The 24,707-nt window shown below is 38.1% G+C and overlaps 3 protein-coding genes across 3 annotated transcripts; 2 read left to right on the top strand and 1 right to left on the bottom strand.

The window, feature by feature from the left end:
* The first annotated feature begins 468 nt into the window (after positions 1–468).
* Positions 469–2,336, top strand: LOC120626073 (histone H2A, sperm-like). The gene is made up of 3 exons (XM_039893359.1): positions 469–620; positions 709–916; positions 1,433–2,336. Exons 1-3 carry the CDS (start codon positions 599–601, stop codon positions 1,620–1,622), a joined length of 420 nt encoding a protein of 139 aa, XP_039749293.1. The 5' UTR covers positions 469–598; the 3' UTR covers positions 1,623–2,336.
* Positions 2,337–2,718: 382 nt separating this feature from the next.
* Positions 2,719–14,137, top strand: LOC120625840 (pseudouridylate synthase 7 homolog). Its single transcript, XM_039893078.1, has 11 exons — positions 2,719–3,200; positions 3,765–3,978; positions 4,648–4,789; positions 5,065–5,185; positions 6,119–6,307; positions 7,120–7,294; positions 7,394–7,573; positions 9,408–9,546; positions 10,789–11,113; positions 12,128–12,279; positions 13,826–14,137. Exons 1-11 carry the CDS (start codon positions 2,950–2,952, stop codon positions 14,116–14,118), a joined length of 2,181 nt encoding a protein of 726 aa, XP_039749012.1. The 5' UTR covers positions 2,719–2,949; the 3' UTR covers positions 14,119–14,137.
* A 1,191-nt stretch (positions 14,138–15,328) lies between these two features.
* Positions 15,329–18,866, bottom strand: LOC120626050 (putative zinc finger protein 735). Its single transcript, XM_039893331.1, has 4 exons — positions 18,611–18,866; positions 17,900–17,983; positions 16,563–16,648; positions 15,329–15,466 (listed from the first exon to the last, which is right to left on the bottom strand). The coding sequence occupies exons 1-4, from the start codon at positions 18,864–18,866 to the stop codon at positions 15,329–15,331; spliced, it is 564 nt and encodes a 187-aa protein (XP_039749265.1).
* Between the last annotated feature and the right edge of the window lie 5,841 nt (positions 18,867–24,707).

A 24,707-nucleotide genomic window follows, 5' to 3' on the forward strand; every position in this document is an offset into this window, starting at 1 on the left:
GCAGGAGTCTTCAGATGCCGAGGATGTCTTCGATGTTCGCAGAGGCTGCGGAAGGCGGAGGCATCAACATAGTAACAGGGGAAATCGGGATCTAATGCGCTGTTGTTGTGTGGATGTTTGGAATCGAAGATTTTGAGGCCACGGCTTTTCGCTTCGGCTGTTCCTGTCGTTTTCCATTCCGTGACAAATTATCAGAGATTTATAAACCACCAAAGATTATCCCGCGCACTATTGCAGAGCTTTAAACAACATAGAAGCTTACAAAATTGTATAAGAATATATACCATCAACAATTGAAGAAATTTTAATTACCCGAATCAGAAAAATTACTCTACTGAAGACATGACTTTATGCCTTACCATCAAATAAGATAACAATGAAGACATGGTTGTACGGCGATATACCATTGCCTTTTCTCTACGGGAAATAATTAAGAAAAAAATTTGGCGCGTTTTTTGCTGTCAAGTGTCACGTTATTAAACTAAGTCGCCAAAATAAATTTGAAAATCTTCGTTGACTTTTAATTGTAGTTTTTTTGTAGATTTCTCATTATTATTTCCGCCCTATAAATCTGCAAATCCTAAACCAACAAGAGAAAATGCCTGGACGAGATATGAAAGGTAGATATCTATCAGTTTTAGTATCTAAAGGCACTGTATGGATTTCAAAGTATGTACAGGTATGATGTTATGTTTATTATGTTTTTAGCGAAGAATAATACTAAATCCAAAACCCGCAGTACACGCTCGGGACTAACCTTTCCCGTAGGCAGGGTGCACAGATACCTCCGTAAAGGAAAATACGCTCCTCGAATCGGTTGTGGCTCTGCTGTATACTTGACTGCAGTTCTGGAGTACCTATCGGCAGAAATACTAGAGCTTGCTGCGAAGGCTGCTATAGATAATGGAAGATCCAGGTAAATGCTGAAAATTATTTAGTGGGCAATATAGATTTAGTAAGGTAAGGATTAACTGTATGATAAAAAACTTAGTAACTATGTATTATAAGATATTATATGAAGACTGAGATGGTGATAATAAAGCTAAGCAGCAGCCCCAGGTAAGTTTCTTATGGGCTTCTTAAAAACCAGCAGGAAGGTTTTGAATTTTATCTTTACTTTTAAATGTACTATGTAGTCACTAAATATACTCAATTATATTGTCACAATCACCTCGCAATAGTGGAAACAAATATGTACAAACCTGTTGCTTATTAAGGGTGTGAATGAATCGTTCACACATGAATAAAAAATTTAAAATATCTTTATTCAAATGATTACATCTATACAATGAGTTTTTGTAATATAGACTTAAAATAATAAGGATGCTGGTCAAAGAATAAATATAAGTATGTATGTGTTAAACATATTTCATGTATTTCATTTCATTTCAGATGTCAATGAGATAACTAAATTATTTTTTGTATCTTTCAGGATTTTACCAAGGCACATAATGTTAGCAGTGGGAAACGATGATGAACTGGACAAAATGCTTGGTGGTGTTACCATTCCTCAAGGAGGAGTCATGCCTAAAATCCATACACAACTCCTACCTAAAAAAACTAAGAACACTAACAAAGTGCTTGCCAATGGTAGTTCAAATGCATTATCGCAAGAGTACTAAAAGTACTATTCTACTTATATTCTTTTTAAAATAGACTAAAGGAAAGAACAGCAATTAGCACAAAGTAAGAGGCTGTCGCTGTCTATATTGTTCCTTTAGTTATTTTCGAAATAATAAAGAAGTTTTCTTGATCTGTCCATTGGTTGTTTAAGTAAATGTACGAAAATTTTTCAAAACTTAAATTATGAGATGATCAATTAATTATTTTGCATGACATGTTTGATTTAAAAGTAGAGACAGTTTGTGTAAGAAAGTAATATTCAGTTTTTTACACCACCTACATACCAATTAATTCCAATATACCTTATTCCAATTAATTCCTATTCATAGTTGTTTTACAACTCAGATTGATGGATATGACTGTGAGTGAAAAGTTGCCCATGAACGAAAATCTAATCCAGATTTAAGTTTTCAGACTCTTGGGGCCTTAATAAATACAGTGGCATTAAGTTGCAATAGTTATCTATTGCTTTTTTAGCTGATAGCACCTTTTGAATGTCAGAGCAAGTAATAATACTGCAAGATATACCTATTATGAATAATTATTTGCAAATTAAGCTCCATGCTCTTTTATATTAAAAACTGAGAAAAATCAAATAAAAAAATCATTTCTGCAGGAGAAGCTATCAACATAATACCAAACATACATTCTTTATTTTTATAAAAATATTATTGAATTATAGTTTTGTCTTATTTGTTTAGGTGGTTAAGTTATTACATTTTATTACACAATTAAAAGTATCAAGACGTTTTTAGTAGGGTTTACAAGATTGTACTTTTTTCTATAATGTATAAATGTTATTTTTAATGTATCTTTAGTTAATTAATAATATCGTAATAAAGCATTAAGAATTGGTAGAAAGTTTTTTTATTGGAATAAAAACCTGTGTGGAATTGAAAGGTAATAATAAAAACCTGTTAATAATTTGTGTATTTGAGTGTGTGTAGTTGTAGTTTGTAAATAAATGAGAATGCCGTCGTCGGCAATATAACCATTTATGCTAAATTGTAATATTTTAAGTCCTTAAAGAACTTGAATCCACGGCCGTAACATAAATAAAAAAAAAAAAACATTAATCTGTGGATCCATGTTTTTCGTCTTGCCAGTTGCCCGGTCCCCTGATATTGATATTTTTAAATGTTCAAATCTATTTAAATAGTTTTAATACAACTTTAATATATTTATACAGATACATATGACAAATATCATATGATAACATTCATGGTATGAAAAATAGGTCAAATAAAATAAAGGAATATACAAGTTAGGTTAGCCGTAAGTCCACTGTTTGGTACTTGTGTTTTGATAAACGGAAAGTGTTATATTATGCGCGGTAAAGCAAGAGGAGGCCGTGGCCGTGGCCGTGGGATCCGCGGTGGGGGCTTCTGGCGATCCGGAGGCAACTCACGTGGCTACATGGACCCCCAGCACAGAATGAACTTCGGTAATCGGGGACACAGCCAGAATTGGGGCCAGCCAAAGCGTAGTGCTCCTAGTAAGAGGCTCTCTGAGCAAGCCATTGGAGTCACCAAGTATATTAACGAGCATGAAGGTTTTAATGGAATTATTAAAGCTAGGTATGTTTACTGATTTCTTTGTGGAGAGAGGTTTGTGTTTTTTTTATTCCTCTGCAAGTTAGGCCTTGACTCACTTGCTGGTAAGTGACGATGCAGTCTAAGAAGTTAACCTGTTAGTGGTAATGCAGTTATATTAAACTCATATCCATAATCAGGTTTGGAGCGCTAAATAGCTTAACACCTCAAATTTGTTGGTAAGGTCAAAGCCTCCCACCAGTGACCAGACCCGACCAGAAAATACCAATTATAAATTTCCTCTGCCAGGGATCAAACCTGGAACCTCCAACCAAAAGCCACAGCTCTCACTGCTGTGTCTGCAAAGGTGTTGGAGATATGACTTAGTTATAGCTATTTTACGCAACTTCTGTTGGCTTTTTCTCTAGCAAAGTAATAAAAGTAGGCTAGGTAGTCATGAGTGGTTCTTTTTCTCTTTCAAGTTTCAGCAAAACATTTTGCCAACCAACAGCCCTTAATCTTACTTAATCCAACATTGTTTATCATGGTACAAAACAGAGCCTGTGTCTATGCAAAATTTTATAATTTTATCTCACAAAATATACTTAGATTTTCAGATTTCCAAGTATCAGAAATAAATGAACAGGGCAAGGTGGCAAAATTAACTGATCTCTCAATACCAGAAATTCCTAATGTAGCTGATGCAGTTGATGATGAGGACCTACTTCTCAACAAATATAACCCTGAGATCTTACCAATGGAGACTTGGGACAAGATTAACAAAGTAGCTACATCTACTGAAGCTGATGTAGAGAAAGTTCAAGTAGGTTGTATTGATCCTAGTGATTATGAAATTTCTGGCTAAAACTATATATTGCAGATAGAAAGCAAGCAGACTGACTACTTGGTTTGCAGTTTTTATGCATCCAAACAACAATTTTGCAGCTTTAATGCAGTAAAAAAGTAGTTTAGAATGTGATTATAGTTTTATTAATTATTTTTTTTCATTTTGAAGACTTTATTGCACAAACTTTGAAACACTAAAAGAAACACACAAGAAAAAGTTAAAATAATTAAAAATAATATATAGATACAGTTGTGTGCAAAGGCTGTCTTATTTTACCAATTTACTTATGGCATTGAATACTGTACACCAATGTATTACATTATTACTCCATTGGTGTGTTTGGTATGTTCTTCATTCAATCCTCACTGAATTAAAACATGATTGGCTAGACCACCCTCTCTCCTTTGACCAGTAGGGTACTGTACATTAGTAGGTTTGTTATCATGATGAAGTATTTGTCGTCTTCTGATCATATTATGTTAAATGTGAAATTCCGTTTAAAGTATTTTTGTCTATACTTATATAACATTTCCAAATTTGTTTTTAATTAGTTTGCATTGCTTAATTTACTGATGTAGTACTTGAAAGCCAGAGCTTTTAATGCAGGTAAACCATTTCTTTCCTGAGATAATATAATTTTTTTAGGTGGATGTAACAGGCATGTCAAAAGAAGAGAGAACCCAAATACATGATGCAGTTAAGAAGGCTTTTGGGGGAAGCATAGTGGGAAGCACTGTGGCAGTAAATGACAAGAAATTTGTTACTTTTGACAAGTATAGGAAAGGAGGTATCTAAATGACATTAATGGAATAGTCTATACTAATACCTGAAACGCTTCTACTAGTCCTAGTTACTGTGTTTAAGAATTTCTTTATGAACAATGTTTGCAGCTGACTTTTTATTGCACAATACAAACAAAATACTCATGAATAAATGATAATGATGATACTGGTGCCAGAGTTAAGCGCATTTAAACAAAAAAAAACATTATTCTGCTTAGTGGTACTGTGCCACAATAGGGCTGATAATCGTGATATAATAAATGAATGTATTGGTTTCTAGTTCGCATAGACAACAGAGTGAAGTGGGTGTGGCCAGGAGAGTATGTCTACTTTATAGTCTACAAAGAGAACTGCGACACTATGGAAGCTGCTTCGCGTATCGCCGAACGTTTGAGAATGCAGTAAGTGTTCTAGTTCAATGAAATTAATTCGTAAGTTTACATTAATTACCTATGGCTAAGTCCCTGTAGGCGCTGGACGCGCATTTGTTGGTTACTATTTTCCGGACTTTACATACCTTCGTATTATATCAAGGCTTGTTCAGAAGCCATGAATCCATTTGAGCAGCTGAACTGACTTGAGGCTTACTTGTGGTTACCCTCGGACGAAATACCCTGAGTCAAAAGTCCCAGTTTTAAGCAATAACACGATGGTATCAGATACTCGTCAATCAATAGCCTTTCAAAAGTCCACTGCTGGACTATATACCCCTCCCAAACGGAGGGTTTGCCCATAATCACTACGCTAGGCAGAGGGGTCAGCAAAAGCTGTAGTTGGTACAAGTAGCACATAGAGTGCCGCTGCCCTTGTATTGTTGTCAAACTACCTGGAGATGTGACCTGAGGTGGCATATCTGTTTTCGTTGAATGCAATTTTTAGTGTGAAGTACCTTTGAGCACACCAAAAAATCGAAAAAAAAAATATGCAGCCTCAGAATTAAGCTGCGTCTCCAATGACCACCGTCATCCAGTTCGTCTTAAAAGATAGGCATATTGCTTGGTGGACAACTTTGTCATACATAATTTTATCGAAATTTTAACCTGTTTACACAGCTCATGTAGCAGAAGTTCTCATATGAAGAAAAAACCCCCGATTTTAAAACATTCTTCATTGGTGCTATGCTCCTATTGGCCTTAGCTAATGATATTTAGCCCATACCCTTACTTGATAAATTACCTATCCAACACTGAAAGAATTATTCAAACCGAACCAGTAGATCCTGAGATCAAGTAAACACTCAAACTCACACAACCTTTCATATTAGTATAAGAATAAAATATATGATATGCTTGGTTTATTTTATGAAGCATTGGTGACGTAATTTTTTATTGCAGTGTCAGACCTTCAATACTTGGCTACGCCGGCACAAAGGACCGCCGTGCCAAAACCTCGCAATGGTTCAGTTTGCGTAAGTTCGACCCAAGGAAGATAGCCGCAGCCTGCAAGGACCTCAGAGACATCCAGGTTGGCAACTACAGCTTCAGCGACACGCATATCGCGCTGGGGATGCTGAAGGGCAATCAGTAAGAAATCTATCTTTTATACATAGAATTAAGAACATACAGAAACCCTGTACACGACTAATAGTGTTTTTCGAACAGACAGTTACGTCACTCCATTTAGCAGTGGTCAGTAATTATTTTACCTCTAATGTTCTAATCGTTTGCCATAAAATGGGAAAAATGGGAAAATTTGGTGTGCTAGTTACAACAAATTTTCCTATTTCCCCTGATAGGCGTTTTTGGATACAATGCACTTAATGAAATTATGGCGCAATGATGGTTCTGTGTATTTTTAATTCTGTTCTTTCATATATTTGTTAATTTAATACTATAATGTAGTGACAAGTATAAAAAGGCATAATAAAAGATATCTCTATTATTATGCCATTTTATAGTAACAATGTGGTAGTTATTTTTCAATTTTATTTTATTCAGCACACCACATAATGTTACATTTATAATACAATATTTAAAATAAGTCTAATTATATAATGTAACGTATGTACATCCAGTTTGGGCGCAGTTTTTTTTTATTAAATTAAATAATATAAATACTTATTATAAAAAACATCCGTGTTAGATATATATGCATGTGTTGTCTGTGCTGCCTTAGGTTAAAGAACTAACTAGCTAATCACAACTATTTCTTGGTTCATATTCAAAATTAACTTTTCATTAGTTTCACCGAAAATCTCTTTATCTACAAGACATTGGCGAAGTACCTTGTGCCCAGTTGCCACAGACAAAAGCCATAAACAAGAATTGAATTGAATTGAATAAATATTTATGTGTGTCACCGGAGAACACGGTTGACAAAGGTACTGGTGTTTCAGGTTCCGCATCTGTTTGCGCAACGTGACGGCGTCTGACGAGTGCGTGACGGCGGCGTGCGCGCTGCTCCAGGAGAAGGGCTACATCAACTACTACGGGCAGCAGCGCTTCGGCACCAGGCTCGACCTGCCCACCTTCCTCATAGGCCGGACACTGCTGCAAGGGAATTTTAGGGAGGTGTGTAGCGTCACCATACAGCACTCGACACTAAATCAACACTGATTAAGGGACTCCTTTTATACTTATCATTTCGTGAAAATGAACTGTATTTCGCAGGCAATAAGGTACATACTGAGCCCGCGGCCCGGCAGGATATCCCACGCGCTGCACCTGTACCACACGGTCAGCGCGCACGCGGCGGCGCAGGTGTTGCCGCGGGACGCGCCGCCCACCGAGGCGCGGCTGCTGCGGGCGCTGGCGCACAACGAGAACGACCTCGTCGGCGCCATGGACCAGGTGCGTGACCCTTGTTGCGTAGGCCGCACGGCGCACATTGCGGCGGCGGCTATTCGAAATTAAAAAAAATAATTCAAAATTCAAAATTCAAAATTCAAAAATTCAAAATTCAAAGAAATCAAGATTCAAAAAATAAATTCAAAAAATACAAAATTTAAAAATTCAAAATTAATTTATTTCAAGTCGGCCCAGTTTATTAGCGCTTTTGAAACGTCAAGTTAGTCTGTTTGTAGTGAGTCTACCACCGGTTCGGAAGGCCACCGAGAAGAGTCGGCAAGAAACTCAGCAAATTGCTCTTTTTCAACATCATTTCTATCTTGTGACAGAAGAGAGCGGAGCGTGGTTCCAAGCAGCATTGCAGTAAAGAAATTCATCAATCGTATAGTACCAACGTTTTATTAATGGTGTTTTAACACATTGTTTAAACTTATGCATTGGCAGGTCCAAAATTGGACATCAAGTCACAAATTGTGAATCACATTATAAAAGCATAATATGCACAATCCCACAAATGACTGGCTGTACCTTTCGCAAACCATATGCAGATGTCATTAAATTATGTCCATTTCGAGTAAGGCGGTTGTTTATACCCACTTTTCGTTTATAAAGAGCAATGTTTTGTCTTACAAATACTATATTGTTATAAAGAGGCTACCGTAAGTATACTTATTTCTTAAAAATGTTCACGGAGGGATTCACGTGATTTAAGTTTATAAATTGACTGTACAGCTATTTTCTTCAATAGTAATTTCAATGTCAGCAGCTTTGCCCCATAATGAGATCCCGTAAGACACTGGAAGTACGCAAAGTAAACAAGTCTTGTTGTTTCTACGTCAAATTGTTCTGACGGCGTAGACAGCGGAGCTTAGTTTACCTGCTAGTGTATCTATATGGGTACCCCACCGATGCTTACAGTCTAAGGTAATGCCCAGAAAAATTTTGGAATCTTCAATTTTTAGTGATTCTCCATTTATTATGATATTTTTATTAACATTCTTTACATTCTTTACATTTGGTAAAATAAATTCCACACACTTAGTTTTTTTTTTGCATTTACAACTGAGCTATTGACAGTGAACCCGTGCGACACATGCGACGTAGCACGGCTTACATCGTCAGAGTTATCTCTGCCTCTATCAATTTTGAATCCTGCAAACAGTACAATGTCAAAAGTTTTATTGACATGGTGCGGTAGATCATTTATATACACCAAAAATAGCAAGGGACCCAAAATTGAACTTAAAAACTTAAAACTTTGGGTTCTGTAACTGAGATAAGAGGCAACCAAATTAAGTGCACCGTTTTTGATACCATAGTGGGCTAGTTTAATTAGCAAGGTTTTATGATCAAAACAATCGAATGCTTTGGATAGATGACAAAAAACACCAATGGCACTCTGCCAACATTTCCAGGCATCGTAAACATGTTTTAAAAGTTAAGCGCCTGCATCCGTAGTGCACGAACTTTAGTGAAACCGCACTGCTCTGGATGTAATAAGTTTTTACATTGAAGTGATTTGAAAGTGGATTTAATATAATTTTGTCCGCTAACGTTGTCCGCGACTATCAAGGGATTTAACAAATCCCTAGAAAACGAACGGGAACTGTTCGTCAATAATAGCCATTTTGCGTCCGTTCACCTAAGTGTGCCAAAAATAAATTTTATTGGTGTCATAGTTAGGGCGCGAACGAAGGCCCAACGAACAAACGCACATTCGTATTCATAATATTAGAGAGGAAGTAGGGATAATATAAGTAAGGATTTGATTGGAATTTTAAGTATCGGACAGATTTTCCGACGAATAATCAAGTTAATCTAAAATTTGTAATTGCAGATAGCGCGTAACGCTCGCTTGCTGTACATCCACTCGTATCAGTCGTGGGTGTGGAACCACGTGGCCTCCCAGCGCCTCAACAAGTTCGGCAAGGAGCCGGTGCCCGGAGACCTCGTCCCACTCGGCGAGGTGAGAGATGGTATGTACCTTGGATAATTCTGCCATAACTATCAGGTGCCATCTGCAAATTGAAGTACAGAACTCAGCTGTTAAAACATAGGAGTTTTGTAGGGAGTTCCAAAATCCACGACCTTGAGCCGCTTGTTTCCAGCGGTTCCCAGCGACTAGTTTGATGTTGTAGCGGCGTTTACAATGGTGGGTCGCCGGTCAGCACCATTCGTGGACTTCCAGCCCCCAGAACAAGGTTGCGAAAGGGATTTAGTACCATACACCGCAAACATACGCTGCGGCATGTCATACAGAAGACCGAAAAGTGTAACCGGCCACTTTACTTAGCGTTTGTGGACCATGAGAAAGTCTTTGATTCGATGGAAACCTGGGCTGTTAAGGTCAATGCAGATAAACCGAACTGACTACCGGTACATCTAAGTGCTTGTAAAGACCACAGTTCTTGATGTCCGAATGGGTCCACTGTGTTATATCGCCGAACTAGTTCTCTTCTTCCGGTATTTTGGGCTTCCAATACTAACCTCGGAAACTTGGCCAGAGGCCTTCCTTCGTATTACAGTTGTCAACAGTCTTCATTGGCATTTGGTTCTTGAGAATCTTGCGCTCTTGGACCAAAATGGCTGATTTCACGCATTAAAATACATGATTGCTTAGTGTAAAGATCCTCGAACTTTTCATCTCAGAACACTTGTCATGTTTTCTGGTTCTTGGTTAGCAACCTGGATGACCTAATATTGAGTTTAACAACTTAGTAATTTTGACAGTTGGTTTGACAGTTGGCGACTCCCTTGCTTGAAGATTTATACTTCGAGCCGTTCATGGTAACCCAAAATTATAGTCACTCTCAAATGAGGTCCGCAATCATTGACCCCCCTGAACATCTCATGGATATTAATTATACTACAATACAATACACATTACTGGGCACGGGTCTCCTCCCACAATGAGAAGGGGTTAAGGCCGTAGTCCACCACGCTGGCCCAGTGCGGATTGGTGGACTCTTGACCATGGACCTTTGAGAACATTATCGAGAACTCTCTGGCATGCAGGGTTCCTCACTATGATTTTCCTTCATCGTTGAAGCAAGTGCTATTTTAATTTCTTAAAACGCACGTAACTTAGGAAAGTTTTAGGTGCGTGCTGGGATTCTAACTCGGCCCCTATCACGGCAGTATTAAATAATACGAAGTAAACCCTCCGTGGTCTCATAGATTTACTGCAAATAAATTTAAAAATCCAAAAAATATTTCAGATGTTACAGAAGACGATAATATAGATGACGAAGAAAATCTGAACGACGACGCAGAGCCAAGCGGCGCCGGAAAGAATAACACAGACAAGAAACCAGACACAGACAAAAAAGACAAAACCACAAATAATAAAGCGAGTGTATCCAAAACTATGATTCCTGTTAAGGTTCTGACCCAGGAGGATTGCGATAGTGGCAACTATAGTATATTCGACGTGGTGCTGCCCTTGCCAGGGTACAGCGTCGTCTACCCGCCTAATATGATAAACTTTTATAGACACCTATTGTCGAAAGATGAGTTGAAATTGGACATGAAACATAGAATCAAGTAAGTGTACTTTATAATTCAAATTCATAAATGTTTTATTTATGTAGACCTTATCACAGGTACTTATGAAGCGTTCAAAAAAAAATCAAAATTCAAGGGCCACTTCAAGCACTTTTGAAACGTCAAGTTCATACATATAACATGTTAACACTAATGTTAGGTGATGGTGATAACTGCTTTCTTAACGTTAACTTAAAACTAAAGCTATGGAGAATTCCAAACGCGCCCTGGTCTAAGAAGAGCCCACAACAAACTTAGCCATGTTTTTTTTGTTATAACCATCTCACAGTCGGGTTAATGTTTAGTTAATGTTTATGTATAAAATTATAGCTTACTATATAAGCTTACGTTTTATATTTGACGGCCGATTGGCGCAGTTCGCAGCGACCCTGCTTTCTGAGCCCAGGGCCGTGGGTTCGAATCCCACAACTGCAAAATGTTTGTGTGATTAACATGCATGTTTTTCAGTGACTGGGTATTTATTTAATTTTTTATTTATTTTATATGTAAATATGTATATTATTCATAAAAATATTGATCAGTTATCTTAGTACCCATAACACAATCTACGCTTACTTTGGGGCTAGATGGCGATGTGTGTATTGTCGGAGTATATTTATATGTTTAAAAAAAAACTAGAGCTTCGAGCAAGCCTGCATACAGTCCCAAATCCTGCACCTTTTGTCTTTTCTTTATTCGCCAAAATTAAGAAGCAATTACGTGGTCAAAGATTTTTATTACAAAGCTTGCAGTGTCGTATCCTATTATATCAATAATTTTGACCTGTTGCACCGTCCCGTTCTCCATTACTTAATTATTTCATCAAGGGTCTGGTGAAGATCGCTTAAAGCAATTGCACCGCCTTTGCATATTTTTATTTTGTTTTTTTTTTGTTTTTTCATCTGATAATTTGATCAATAAAGACGATAGATGAAGTCTTATAAGATAATATTTATTAATTATGATAAGGTTAAGCTTTTTTTAGTTTTTTTTTAACAAGTGTGGTTTTTACAGGAGTTACAGTATGAGTGGTGGGTACAGGCACATAGTAGCCCGCCCCGCCGACGTGCAGTGGCGTTGCGTGCGCTATTCCGATCCCCACGCAGACCTCATCCTATCCGACCTGGACGAGATTGAGGGCATAACCAACACTGGGATCAATGAAGGTAAGCTATATCATAGATATTAGATAGAAGCAGGCGTTGCTTTGCGGAAGTATCGAGTAACTTGTATTTATCATAATATATGAAAATATGAAAATTGAACTTAATTTGCTATACTCCGCGTAATGCAGGAGAATCTGTATGGTATAATATATATAACTTCTTCAATCTTTATACTCCACACCAAACAGATCTTCGGCAATGTACCCTCTACGCACGTTTCGCTCCAAAACCGGAGCATCCTCAGGAGATGTTGACTTTAAGATTTCTTAACTCTATAAAATACATAATGCGATTCCGCAAAGTAACGCCCTCTTCTGTCCAATATTTGAGGCTTTGGGTCATAAATCATATTTATCTGTCTATCTCGCTCGCACTTAAAGGTCTTATGGAGAGGTGTCTTACGTAGGTGTGTGTAGGGTGAGTGATGCGTAAGAATTGCAGAGGTGCATATCGATAGCGGGATAGGTACGATCGTTGTGCCAAATTATGTAAGGTATTAATATAATTTAGCGCATCGATCGATTGATTTTTGATGTGGTTCTATAGGCGGAGGTTAAACCTGATTTTTGGCGTGGCCTCTAACAATAAAAAATAATATTAATTTTGTAATAAAACATTATTAACCAACTTACAAAAAGGAGTGGTTATCCATTTGGTTGTATTTTATTTTTTATGTGTGGAACAAATTTTTAATGCTTTATCTTTTTATAATGCTATATCCGCAGTAACTTACAGAAAACAATTTCGATGTTTCACATCTGCCAGGCGTGCCGTGACTTTGGCTCACATGTTTTTTTTATAGTGTCTTTTAATCAAAGCAATTTTTCCCCTTAAAAATATGATGATCCTTATGAGACGTGCATAAATATAAAATATTTATAGTAAATTTGTGTTCATCATCATATCAAGTGTTACACTCTCACTACTGATCCTAGGTCTTTTGTAGGGAGTTCCAAATTCCACAGTTTTGTCGTCTGTCCATTTCATTGTAGGCTCAGTTAAGGCGTTTACCAGTGCAGGTTACCAGCACCTTGGGACTCTGTCGGCCATCCGTTCGCCAAGCTATGTGCCCCGCCCATTGCCACTTTAGCTTTGCGACTTGAGCTAGACTTAACTCTGGTTCTTCTACTGATCTTCTCATTTTTTAATTCCGTCACCAAAAGATACTCCGAGTATAGCTCCCTCCGTCGGCCGCGGAGCGATTCCGAGATTTTTTGACGGCCGAGTGGCGCAGTGGGCGAAACCCTGCTTTCTGAGTCCAAGGTCGTGGGTTCGATTCCCACAACTGGAAAATGTTTGTGTGATGAACATGAATGTTTTTCAGTGTCTGGGTGTTTATCTGTATATTATAAGTATTTATGTGTATTATATTCATAAAAAAATATTCATCAGTCATCTTAGTGCCCATAACACAAGTTACGCTTACTTTGGGGCTAGATGGCGATGTGTGTATTGTCGTAGTATATTTATTTATTTATTTATTTCTTATTTGTAATACTTGTTACGAATTTGTGTGCAATTAAGTCTATCTATCTTTTATTCATAGATGGCGAATATAAAGCGCTTCTTCTGACCATGTCGCTTCCCCCAAGTTCTTACGCTACCATGGCTTTGAGAGAACTACTGAAGGTCGACACTTCAGGTGACAACCAAGCCTTACAAAACAACTATCATAAGAAACCCGAAACTGACATAACTAATCAACCCGTCAAAAAAGAAGAAAAATCTGAAGAGTCGAGTGAAGAATCTAAAGAAACCGGAGCGGAGAAAAGGAAGTTAGATGACGATGTACAGGAGGTAGAGGTCAAGAAAACCAAACCATACGATGAGTTAGAATAAAACTAATTTTATTGTTAAATGCATTGCCTTTTTATTTATTTAAAGTAGTCAAAACATTAAATGATGCAGAAATAAATGAACACATTTTTAGGACGATGAACGTAAAGCTTAATTTGCTAAAATCCGCGAAAGCTAAGAAAATTTGTATGTTTGTATTTATAGTTTCTTAAATCTTCATACTCCACACCTAATGATAGATATTCACTACGCACTGTGATGCTACAATTTTCTTGGTTTTCGCGGATTATAGCAATTTAAACTCAAAGTTCATTGAATATAATGGAATCCCGCAAAGTAACGTCTGCTTTTCTCCAATATTTTTGAGGAAAGAGGAAAGTTTTGTATGACTCGTTTTATTTGCAAGTTTTTTATATAATGCGAGTTTCGTTAGTGCGGTATGTTGCTAGAAATGGCCTTGTATGCGAGTTTTGTATTTCTCACTTCTCTGTAAAGCATGAAACTGTCTAGCGAGTTTGGTCCATTGCTTTCGGTTTGAAGGTGTCCTCTATGCAAATTTGTACGTTTCGCTAGAGCTACATAAACCTTAAGTTCTCTCCACCGACTTTATTCCAAGACTAGTTCGTGAAGCGATTGAAATTCGGAAGCACAAAAAAGGACGCAAGGATGGTTTTTAATAAGCAAGTGTGTGGAATCCAGTGGTAGAATTATGCAAACCAAGAAAGCATCGTACAGCTTCTCAATTATAAAGTTTAGTATCTCGAATAGTTCGTGAAGTACCAACAAAAAGAACACGAAAGCGGGTAGTCAGATTCTGCCTGTGACATCCAACTTGACATCTCGTACCTCCGCAGTCCCGTCGAGACTACGATCCATTCAACTGGATCGAAATATCGACAAATCCCAAATTGTAGCGGTTTCCACATTACAGAACTAGATGGCACCACAAAAATCCTGCATCGCGCCAGCGAAGTGTTCACAAATAATGCCTATATATACACCTTCCAAAAATGAATGTTCGGACCTCGGTCTCCGAGCACGATCATCCGCTCGGAGGAACATCTTCCTATCGTTGCGGTCTAGCGTATCACCATAGCTCCCGTACACAAATTATCGTGGTGTGTACCCGTTGATAAAGTTAAGAAATGTGGATTAACAATGAAAATCTAAGTTAAAAATCATTAGAAATGAATAACATTTATTTTATGTTATTAAACTCAATACAAATGCAGAGGGTGGTACTTAATACGTTCTATAGATCGTAGTTCCCGTAGCCGCGCGCCGGCCTCAACCTAGTCACGGTCGCGGGCGCGTGCGCCACGGCGTGCGCGCGCAGCTCGCCGGGCGTGGGGAACGAGCGCGGGCACCACGTGCATTTGTGCGGCTTGTTCTGGAATACGCAAGAGACTACTTTTAAAAAGCTGCTCTATGGTGTTCGGAAGGATCTACTATGTACAAAATATCTTATTTATGCAGAAACAAATATATTGACGTGACAACGTCTTATAATTCGATGGAGCCGGCTGCACGGACGAAAAAACATGACGTATGCGGCGTTACCTCGCTCTGAGGCGTTCCATCCGAGGCTCGAAGTGCAAGCGAGAGCGAGGAACGAGCGACAAAGAGGCACAGTCGGCCTCCGCGTTCGACATCTGTCTCTCTCCGACTTGAGTAAGCGATGCGTCCGCGTGGACAGCTTCTATACAATAATACATTTACATGTTTTCGGCAAAGATGAAGTGCAGTGAAAAGTGAATGTGGTGTCAATTGTTTATAGCAACGATAATATCTATCGAACAAATAAAATTAAAATTTTCTTTTGAATAAAGCAACCATTCCATCAGTATTTTCTTACGACGTTGTCACGTTCAACTATCGTCAGTAAGCCGACTTTACAGACAACCAATTTAAAAAAAATATATATTTCCCGCGAAAACGCTCGCCGGGTGTCATGGCCGTACTCGCCATAGGCAAATTAGAGTTTTAGTGAGGCCTTGTTCCATAGCTAAGATTATCGATAGTAAAAAACTTAGCAACAGATAGTTTGAAATTACAAAATACTTGATATACGCAGAGAGTTTCGAAGTTTATATAGACGTGACGTCACCATTTTGAATACGGCGTTCCACATGATCGATAGATTTTGTAGGTTTATTTATTGCATAATAAATAGCAATCTCACTTTGAGTATAAATAAAAATACGTTTTTCATAAAACATGAATCATGTATCATTAGAAAAATACAATACTTAAGTGATTCTATGTACTGTCCTGTCATAATTAGAATAATACAGGTTATTTTTTTTTATAGACTAGATAGACTTCACTCTCTAGAGAACTAATGTTCTCCAGGCAGACTTTGACATTGAGAACTCGCAGGCATGCAGGTTTATACACCGCTTACTGTTTTTAGACGATAGAAAAAGCAGTGTAATATAATTTCCCTTAATTTTCTCAGTGTTATCGCAACATGTTGGTATAGTTACCTTGGTATGTGTCATCCGGTGATAGTAGAGGTTGGAACTGGCAGTGAAACATTTGCCGCACTCCGGACACTTGTGGGGCTTCTCACCTGAACACATAATAGTAATTAAACTATTTAAATAAGTAATTCTGGTATTTATTCGCTTCGAACTGAGCCCCGATTATCTTAACTATTCTGATCGAAACGAGTTCTTTGAGAAATCTATTGCGTGATATATTATGAAAATCTAGCAAATATAAATGCATCGCAAACTAAGCTAAGCTCAGAAATTCATTCTTAATACTTATATCATGCAAAGCCATCTTTTATCCAATATTGTGTGATAAATGATACCTATCTCAAGGTATCATTTATTCGACGAGTTCATAGGGTTGGAAACTATGAGTAGATTTTTTTTTATTACACTACAAGTAAGCCCCTGACTGCAACCTCACCTGGTGTAAGTGATGATGCAGTCTAAGATGGTAACGGATTAATCTATTAGGGGTATGGCGCTTATATTAAACCCATGCCCCCAATCCGATTCTACGCGACGTCGTTGTGGAACCTAGCCACAGCCGAAGCCTCCCTTCAGACCAGACCAGAGAAAATTTAGAAATTATAAATGTCCCTTGCTGGGATCGAACCCGGGGCCCCCCACTTAAAACCACATCGCCAACCGCTACGAAAAAGAGGTTGTCGTCGAGATTAGAATAGAATAGAATAGAATAGAAAAACTTTATTGCAACACAACAAAAAAAGGAAAATACAAGGAAAACAGTAATAGGATTAGTGCTAGGGTGCAAAGGCGGCCTTATCACTAAAAGTGATCTTTTAAAGGCAACCTGAGCGTACGAAGCCGATAAAAGAGTGGAAAATGGATGGTGCATAAAGTTACAAAAAAAAAACAAAAAATAAAGAAATGTAATATATTACATTTATTTAGTTTAGTTAGTTAGATTAGTCTAGTTTGCCAAGCATAAATGAAAACATATTTTAGTAGTAGTACAGCTTTTGTTGCAGAGCTCATAGTTATGCTTATTTTTGCCGCTAAACAGCATTGCTGTGTTCCGTTCTGAAGGGGATGCCGTTGCCGGTGTAATGACAGGTAGATGAGGTATAACACCTACGCATCATAATGTCGGACACGGCGGCATTTGTAGGACCTGTTTCTTGCGAAGTATTGCTCTGTCTATAATCTATGGTTTTCCACGAAACCATCTGCTTGGTCCAACAATTATTGTCTCTATAAGAAAAAAACAAAAAAAAAACATAGGTTTTGGGTTTTTTAATCTGCGTCTTTGTGATCCTAGATAGAGCATACTTAATTGAATCTGGTCCCGATAGAAGTTGTAATACCTGTATGAATCCTGCGATGAGTGTTGAGCGAGCTGGATGTGCTGAAGCCCTTACTGCACACGTTGCAGATGTGGGGCTTCTCACCTAAAAATCATTGCTTAGGGTTACCTTTATAATAGTATTTATTATGCGAGAGGTCCTAGTCAGTTTAAAGATTTATTTATCATTTTCCTTGAACATGGTACACAAATTTATAAAGAATAGTACTTATCAACATGTCCTGCCAAGATGCAAAATCATTATAATTATTTTAAACTAATAATTATTATAATATTATGAAATAATGTTTGGCTGAACTGATTATAAACTGCTTGGAGTTCCTACATACTCGGATATGCTAATTCTAATAAAAGTTTCACGAAACACGCCTCTAAAATAATTGCTCTTGTGTATCACTGAAAAAGATGGCAACAGGCACTTTTAGTCTTTTAGACCCGCTGATTCAGATTTGCAGATAAACCTACTGCGCGAGTGATTTTATGTTTACGCAAAAACTGCTCAGTGCTTTATGAACTTTCACTTCAAATAGTTGAGATAAAGGTGATGCTGATGACCAGTGGCGTGCACTTCATACATGCACAAAAGCTCTGCTTACCCTTAAATTGAAATATACGTCTAGGAGGAGCGTTTTTGCCATTTTATGCAATTTGCTGCTGCTGTATGCGTACCCAGGTAAGGAACTCAGTGCACGCCACTGCTGATGACGTTTACCAGTATGTGTCCGCATGTGCCGTTTCAGTAGCGAAGGCCGGTCGAAGGTCTTCATGCAAACTTGGCAGGGCAGGACACTCTTGACGCTCGCTGTCCGCTGCGGCGCAGAAGCACTCCTTTCCAGCTGGTTGGTTCTCTCGTACAGCTTCACTAAATGGTCGTTGAGTCCAGCGAGGAATTTGAAATCTATCACGCTTAGCATCTTCCTACATTTGCTTTTGATTGAGAGATCTAGAGGTTCGATCTGCGGATTCATATTTGGGTATTGAATTGCGTTTAAGCTTTTGTCACTTGTAAGTTAGAATGTTAATTGAATCGATCGTTGGTTGAGAGACCACCAAACCGCATGGACTAGCGTGGTGTACTACGGCCTTAATCGTTTATTGGGCCGGTAATGAGTTTACATCATGATGTAATGGCTCTTTAAAGTGTTTAGAATTTCATTCAAAAAAGTTTGTAAGGAAAATTTGAATCCAGTTAAACTTTGTTGATAATAGTAGACGTTAGATTACCTATCGTTTGGTATTTTTGGGCAGGTATATATTATTTTTAATTGGTCAAAGTTTATCTCTCTCTTCCTTAATTCACTGTTCTCACTTGTTTCTACGTTTTAATATTTTTCTAATAGTTATAAGAAGTAGGTAGGAATATTTAAGTATTTTTAACACTCAGTTTTATTGATCAATTGTGACATTATCGAAGTTTGTTTAAGAGATTACATTTTATGGTCTTATTTTTCTAGGTTGGTGTAGAATCAGTCATATTATTTTTATCTTTGAATTTGTTAAGACAGTTGAACTTTAGATGTTATTTTTTTTTAATGGTAGCTTAATTAGGAACTATCTATTTATGATGATAAAAACTTAAAAACAGTTTTGTAAAGTTTAGGAAAAATTGTGATTTCCTATCGAATTTCCATAGATAACTGATCGCAGTTTTTTCGTATTTGCCCTTAAATAGCTTGGGGTTGACGCGTACAAATGACGATGTAACATCGCCCGGTATTGAATTGTGTAACCTAACTGAGGATCGTTTGGATCATTGAGGTAGGTAACAATGAGTTATGTAGAGCACCGGCCACTAATCGACGTGATTTGACGATTTTCGGGCAAATTACATCGAGTTAGGAAAGAAAATTTAACAAACTCCCTAGCGCGAGGTCGAGGGCTCAATTATAGAATTTTCACAGATCGGGTCCTGTGCGAGGTTTCGGCAGAGGCTAGTTACAACTCTGCCGACAAAGACTGACTCGTAGCGTTTCGGTACGATGCCGTGTACAAGCCGATTAATCCGAAAAACAGGTTATCCTGTTACCATCTGAAATTGCATCGAAACAGCATTTTTTAAAATTATATACCCTAAATTATATATTTTAAATTAATAAGTTTGCCATTTACTGCAATCTCATCTGGTAGCAAGTGATGATGCATTTTGAAATGGTAACGGGCTTACCTAGGGGTTTAATATAACTGCCATAGTTATATTAAACCCACATTAATTATCGGTTTCTATTTATATCTATCGGTTATTATACCAGAAAGCGTTCTTTACCGCTAGGGTGGTAACTCGCCACAGCTGAAATCACCCACCAGACGAAGGAAAATTCAGTAATTTCTCAGCAGCGGATCGAACTTGTCAATGCTAATTGCAATTGACGTGCATATAAGTCTATGTCTTTGTGTGCGTGCTTTATTTAAAAACGTGTGTACTATGCATGTTGTTATGATGTTAGTGCTCTTAATAAATAAATAAATAAACTTGGGCCTTCTCCCTTATCAGACTACAACTCTCGCCCGTGCGTTTAGTTCTAAATTCCTGTCAGCTTTGAGATTGCTGCATTTCCATAGCAGTTTTTGTCGAGTCTAATTAGCATAGTGACACATCCAATAATTTTCTCACCTCCACGACCTGTATTGAAGAAAACGTAATCGGTTATAAAGGTGACGAGGCATCAAAATGTTTGTATTGAAGCTTTGTGCGTGGCGCGGCGATACCTACGCTGTATTCTGTATTATACCGGCGGTATTGTGGTGACACAATGGCGACAAATTTCCGATTACCCCCAGCTTATGGTTTGGCGCTGTTTGTTTATGGTTATTATTGTTGGTATAGATGTATAAAATCACTGCCATATTAACACGAATCTTAACTAAAGCAAACGTTACCAGTTTCCTTCCTGTAATTTGATAAGGGTTGCCGTAGACATTAATTATATCAATAAATATAAATAGATAAATAAATAATGCCATCTAGCCCTAAAGTAAGCGTAGCTTGGGACATATGAAAAATATACATCATACAAATTTACTTATAATATACAGATAAACACCCAGACACTGAAAAACATTCATGTTCATCACACAAACATTTTCCAGTTGTGGGAATTGAACCCACGGCCTTGGACTCAGAAGGTAGGGTATTAATTATTAATATTTAACTATTTTATGGTAAACGTTGAGAACATTAGGTACAGGTAAAATAATTAATGTCAACTGCTAAATGGAATGAAGAGTCACCTGTTTGAGACACACTACTAAAGTGGAGTGGTTTTTGATGGTTCAATATTAGTGTACAAGGCTTCCGTATGATCTTAATTCTGTGGTGAAAAGTATCAAGTTGCCTGGGAGCCCAGAGTTATCGAAGATATAAAGTAAAAGCTAGAACGTACGTCTCTGGGCATCTTTAAATTTTTCATCCTCATATGTAGCCTGTTATCCCATTTCATTATAAACCTCCGTCCCCAGATTCTATTTCGGTGAGAAACAGAGTGGTATCAATATGTCGCTGAAGTCTTCTTTTAAGAATTACTACTCTTAGTATCATTACTGCCTTCCCCGCTGTTCTGTTGTTGGTATTTTTAATAAAAGTTCTTCGAGTTATTTAATTAAACTGGTTTGACCAGCGATGAGGTGATCGGCAACGTGGGTTTTAAGTTTTCAATTTGCCTTAAGTTTGTCCAGGGAAAACACCAGACAATGCGACCAGTAGTATTATCCCATTAGATACTCTTTACAGGGCACGGGCTCCTCTCAGAATCATAAGGGGTTAGGCAACGCTGACCAAGTGATTGGTAGACTTTTGACGAACTTCCTGGCTTCGTTTAAGTAGCGGGTCCTATGTTCGAGTCCCGTCAGAGGGATTTTGGGAATTAATTATTTCTGAATTTTCTCCGGTCATGTCTGGTGGAAGGCTTTAGCCGTATTTACCACCCTACAGTCTGTTGGTAGTGAATCTACCACCGGTTCGGAAGGCAGGTTCTACTGAGCAGAGCCGGCAAAAAGCTCAGCAGATATGTAACACTACATTTCCAAGGTGTAGATCGTACTTCTTCAACAAATTTAGAAAACACATTAGATACTGCTACGTACGCCTAATCCATCCCAGATTAATTTATACTCGAGTCTTTAAGGTTATTGGGCCACATCTATAATTTATGGTTGTAATGTTAATTTGAGAAATGGCCGTAGCGTAGCTGACGGGACAGTTTTCATTGTGGTGACTGTGATCAAGGTGCTTTATTATCTGCAACGTAAAATACGATATTGCTTTTAGGGTTTAGGTGTTTTATCAATATATACCTTACTACAACCTACATAGCTATTTATAATTGCCTGGTCGATGTTATATTATTATTATTGGTATTTTGAGAATTTATATTGATCCAAGCGCGAATCCGGTCAAAAGCGTTACCTAAATACGCCCGTCTATGTGGCTAACACTTTACATATGTCTGCTTCTCTATAATAAACATAACACCTACCTATTTCAGTTTATTATGGTTTACGTGAACCCTAGAGATCTAACTATAGTTCCTAGAAGTTCGTTCCTAATTTTAGCGCGCATTGCTGGTATCCGAGCCATAATGTGCAAGGCGCGCAAATGACGTGGTCACTCGGCTGCCACTGTAATGAGGTCAGCCGCTGACCGCGAGCCGAAGCTGCCTTACCGACGCGATAAATAGCTGCCACCATAGAGTAAGTTTACTTATACAGAGGGCTGACACAGCAATTTAGGCAGACAGACCGAGCTTGCATTGCGGCAACCCTTACTACGGGCGCCAGTAACTTGGTCCTTGGGCCGATAATAACTATTATGACACGCACGTACTTATTTATTTACACGGGTACTGAACCCCGGAATTTTTCACAATGGTTCGTGAGGCCATCCACTGGACTCAATCCATCATCATAAACCATTACCAACACACTACAGGACACTGGCCTCCCTCGGAATGTGAAGGGCTTTGGCTGTAGCCCACTACACTGGCAAAGCTTCACAAGTCTTTGACAACGTTATGTAGTATTTTCACTATTCCTTCACTGTTCCACACCGACCTGTTCACAACGCAAGTGACATTTTAAAATAAAAACGCAAAGTGTGTTCCGGCGATCTAACTCGGTGTCCCGAAAGTAAGACAATTTAGAGTTCCAGTATTATATCGCGTAGAAACCGATTAGAGGTATGTGTGCGTACCCCTAATCGGTTAGCCCGTTACCATCTTAGACTGCCTGATACTTTCCAAAAGATTTCATCCAAGGGCTAAATTGTAGCAGAAAAAAAAAGTAAAGCCAAAGGCACACTTTTAACCTAACGGCTTCGCACGCTCAGGTTGCCTTTAAAATATCACTTTTAGTGATAAGGCCGCCTTTGCACCCTAGCACTAAGTATAAGTGTTTTCATTGTGCTTTTCCTATTATGTTGTGTTGCAATAATGTTTTTCTATTTTATTATATTCTTTTCTAAAAGTTCAACTTACGTCAACTATTTTAAGTCGCGAGTTAAGCGATAAGATATAGCTACGAAGGTGGACCTACCAACTGATATTCACTACGAAGATCTGCATTGCGAGATGAAAATTGCAAAGTGATGCGAAAATGTAAAAAATACAAAAAAAGTGCTTCCGCTTCAAATCCGTCTTATTCAAATGCGTTCGCAAATCGGATTTGCTTTCCTTTCCTCTTGTTAAGAGCGCTTGTTTAACTTTACCTCGCTTTTGCAGTTTTATTTATTTCCCGTGCCTACCTCCTCTATTGTTTTGTTGGGAGCTAAAATAAAAGTTTGTGGAGCGAAATACAGGAATTGGTATGAAAATAGGGGAATTTAAAAAAAACCCTGCGTATTTCTCACCTCATAGATGGCATCATTAAATGGATAGTAGGTACCTAAAACACGGAAATTCCATAACCAGTATGGAATTTTGAGTTTGCGAAGTTCGGGTTAGATACCGTCTAGTTCCTCGCTCTGAACTCCGAACTGGACCTGATTCGTTGTTGAGCATGCTAATTAGAAGGCCATAGAGTAGTAAACAAAATAAATTAATATAATACGACAGTACACACATCGCCACCTAGTCCCAAAGTAAGCGTAGATTGTGTTAATGATAGATACCACCATTAACACAAGCTACGCCTACTGTCACTTACGCGTATTATCGTAGTGTATGTATACTTATATATTTATTTATAAGTAAATAGATAGCAGATATTTACAACACGGAAATGGTGTGAGAACACGGAAATGCAAACGTTATAACCGGTCTGGATTCTTGAGTTTTGAAGCTCGGTGTAGACAACGTCTCCTCACTCTGAATTCCGAACTGGACCTGATTCCTAGTTGAACATGCTAATCAAAAGGCCATAGAGGCAGTTTAAAAACGTCTCCTCACTCTGAATTCCGAACTGGACCTGATTCCTAGTTGAACATGCTAATCAAAAGGCCATAGAGGCAGTTTAAAAACAATCTCGATTTTTCAAGTTAAGTAAATATCAACTTAGATAATACAAAATATTAGGTCAGGAAGGTAAAGAAAACCTACACAGCTTAGAGATTTCAATTAGACCAAAATAAGTTAGATCCGCAGAAGAACCAGAGTTACAGACATAGCTCAACGAGTCACGAAGTTGAAGTGCAATGGGAGGGGCATAGAGCTCGGAGAACCGATGGACGTTGGGGTCCCATGGTGCTGGTTTGGCGACCTCGCCACATTTTAATTACTTAAAACGCACATAACTTAGAACCACCCCGAAAGTTAAGTTAAACCTACCCTCACCAGTGCGCTTTCACCGTTTTACCACAGTGTTTTTTAATGATATACATA

This window comes from Pararge aegeria, chromosome 8 (genome assembly GCF_905163445.1).
Source record: "Pararge aegeria chromosome 8, ilParAegt1.1, whole genome shotgun sequence".
Taxonomy (NCBI): Eukaryota; Metazoa; Arthropoda; class Insecta; order Lepidoptera; family Nymphalidae; genus Pararge; species Pararge aegeria.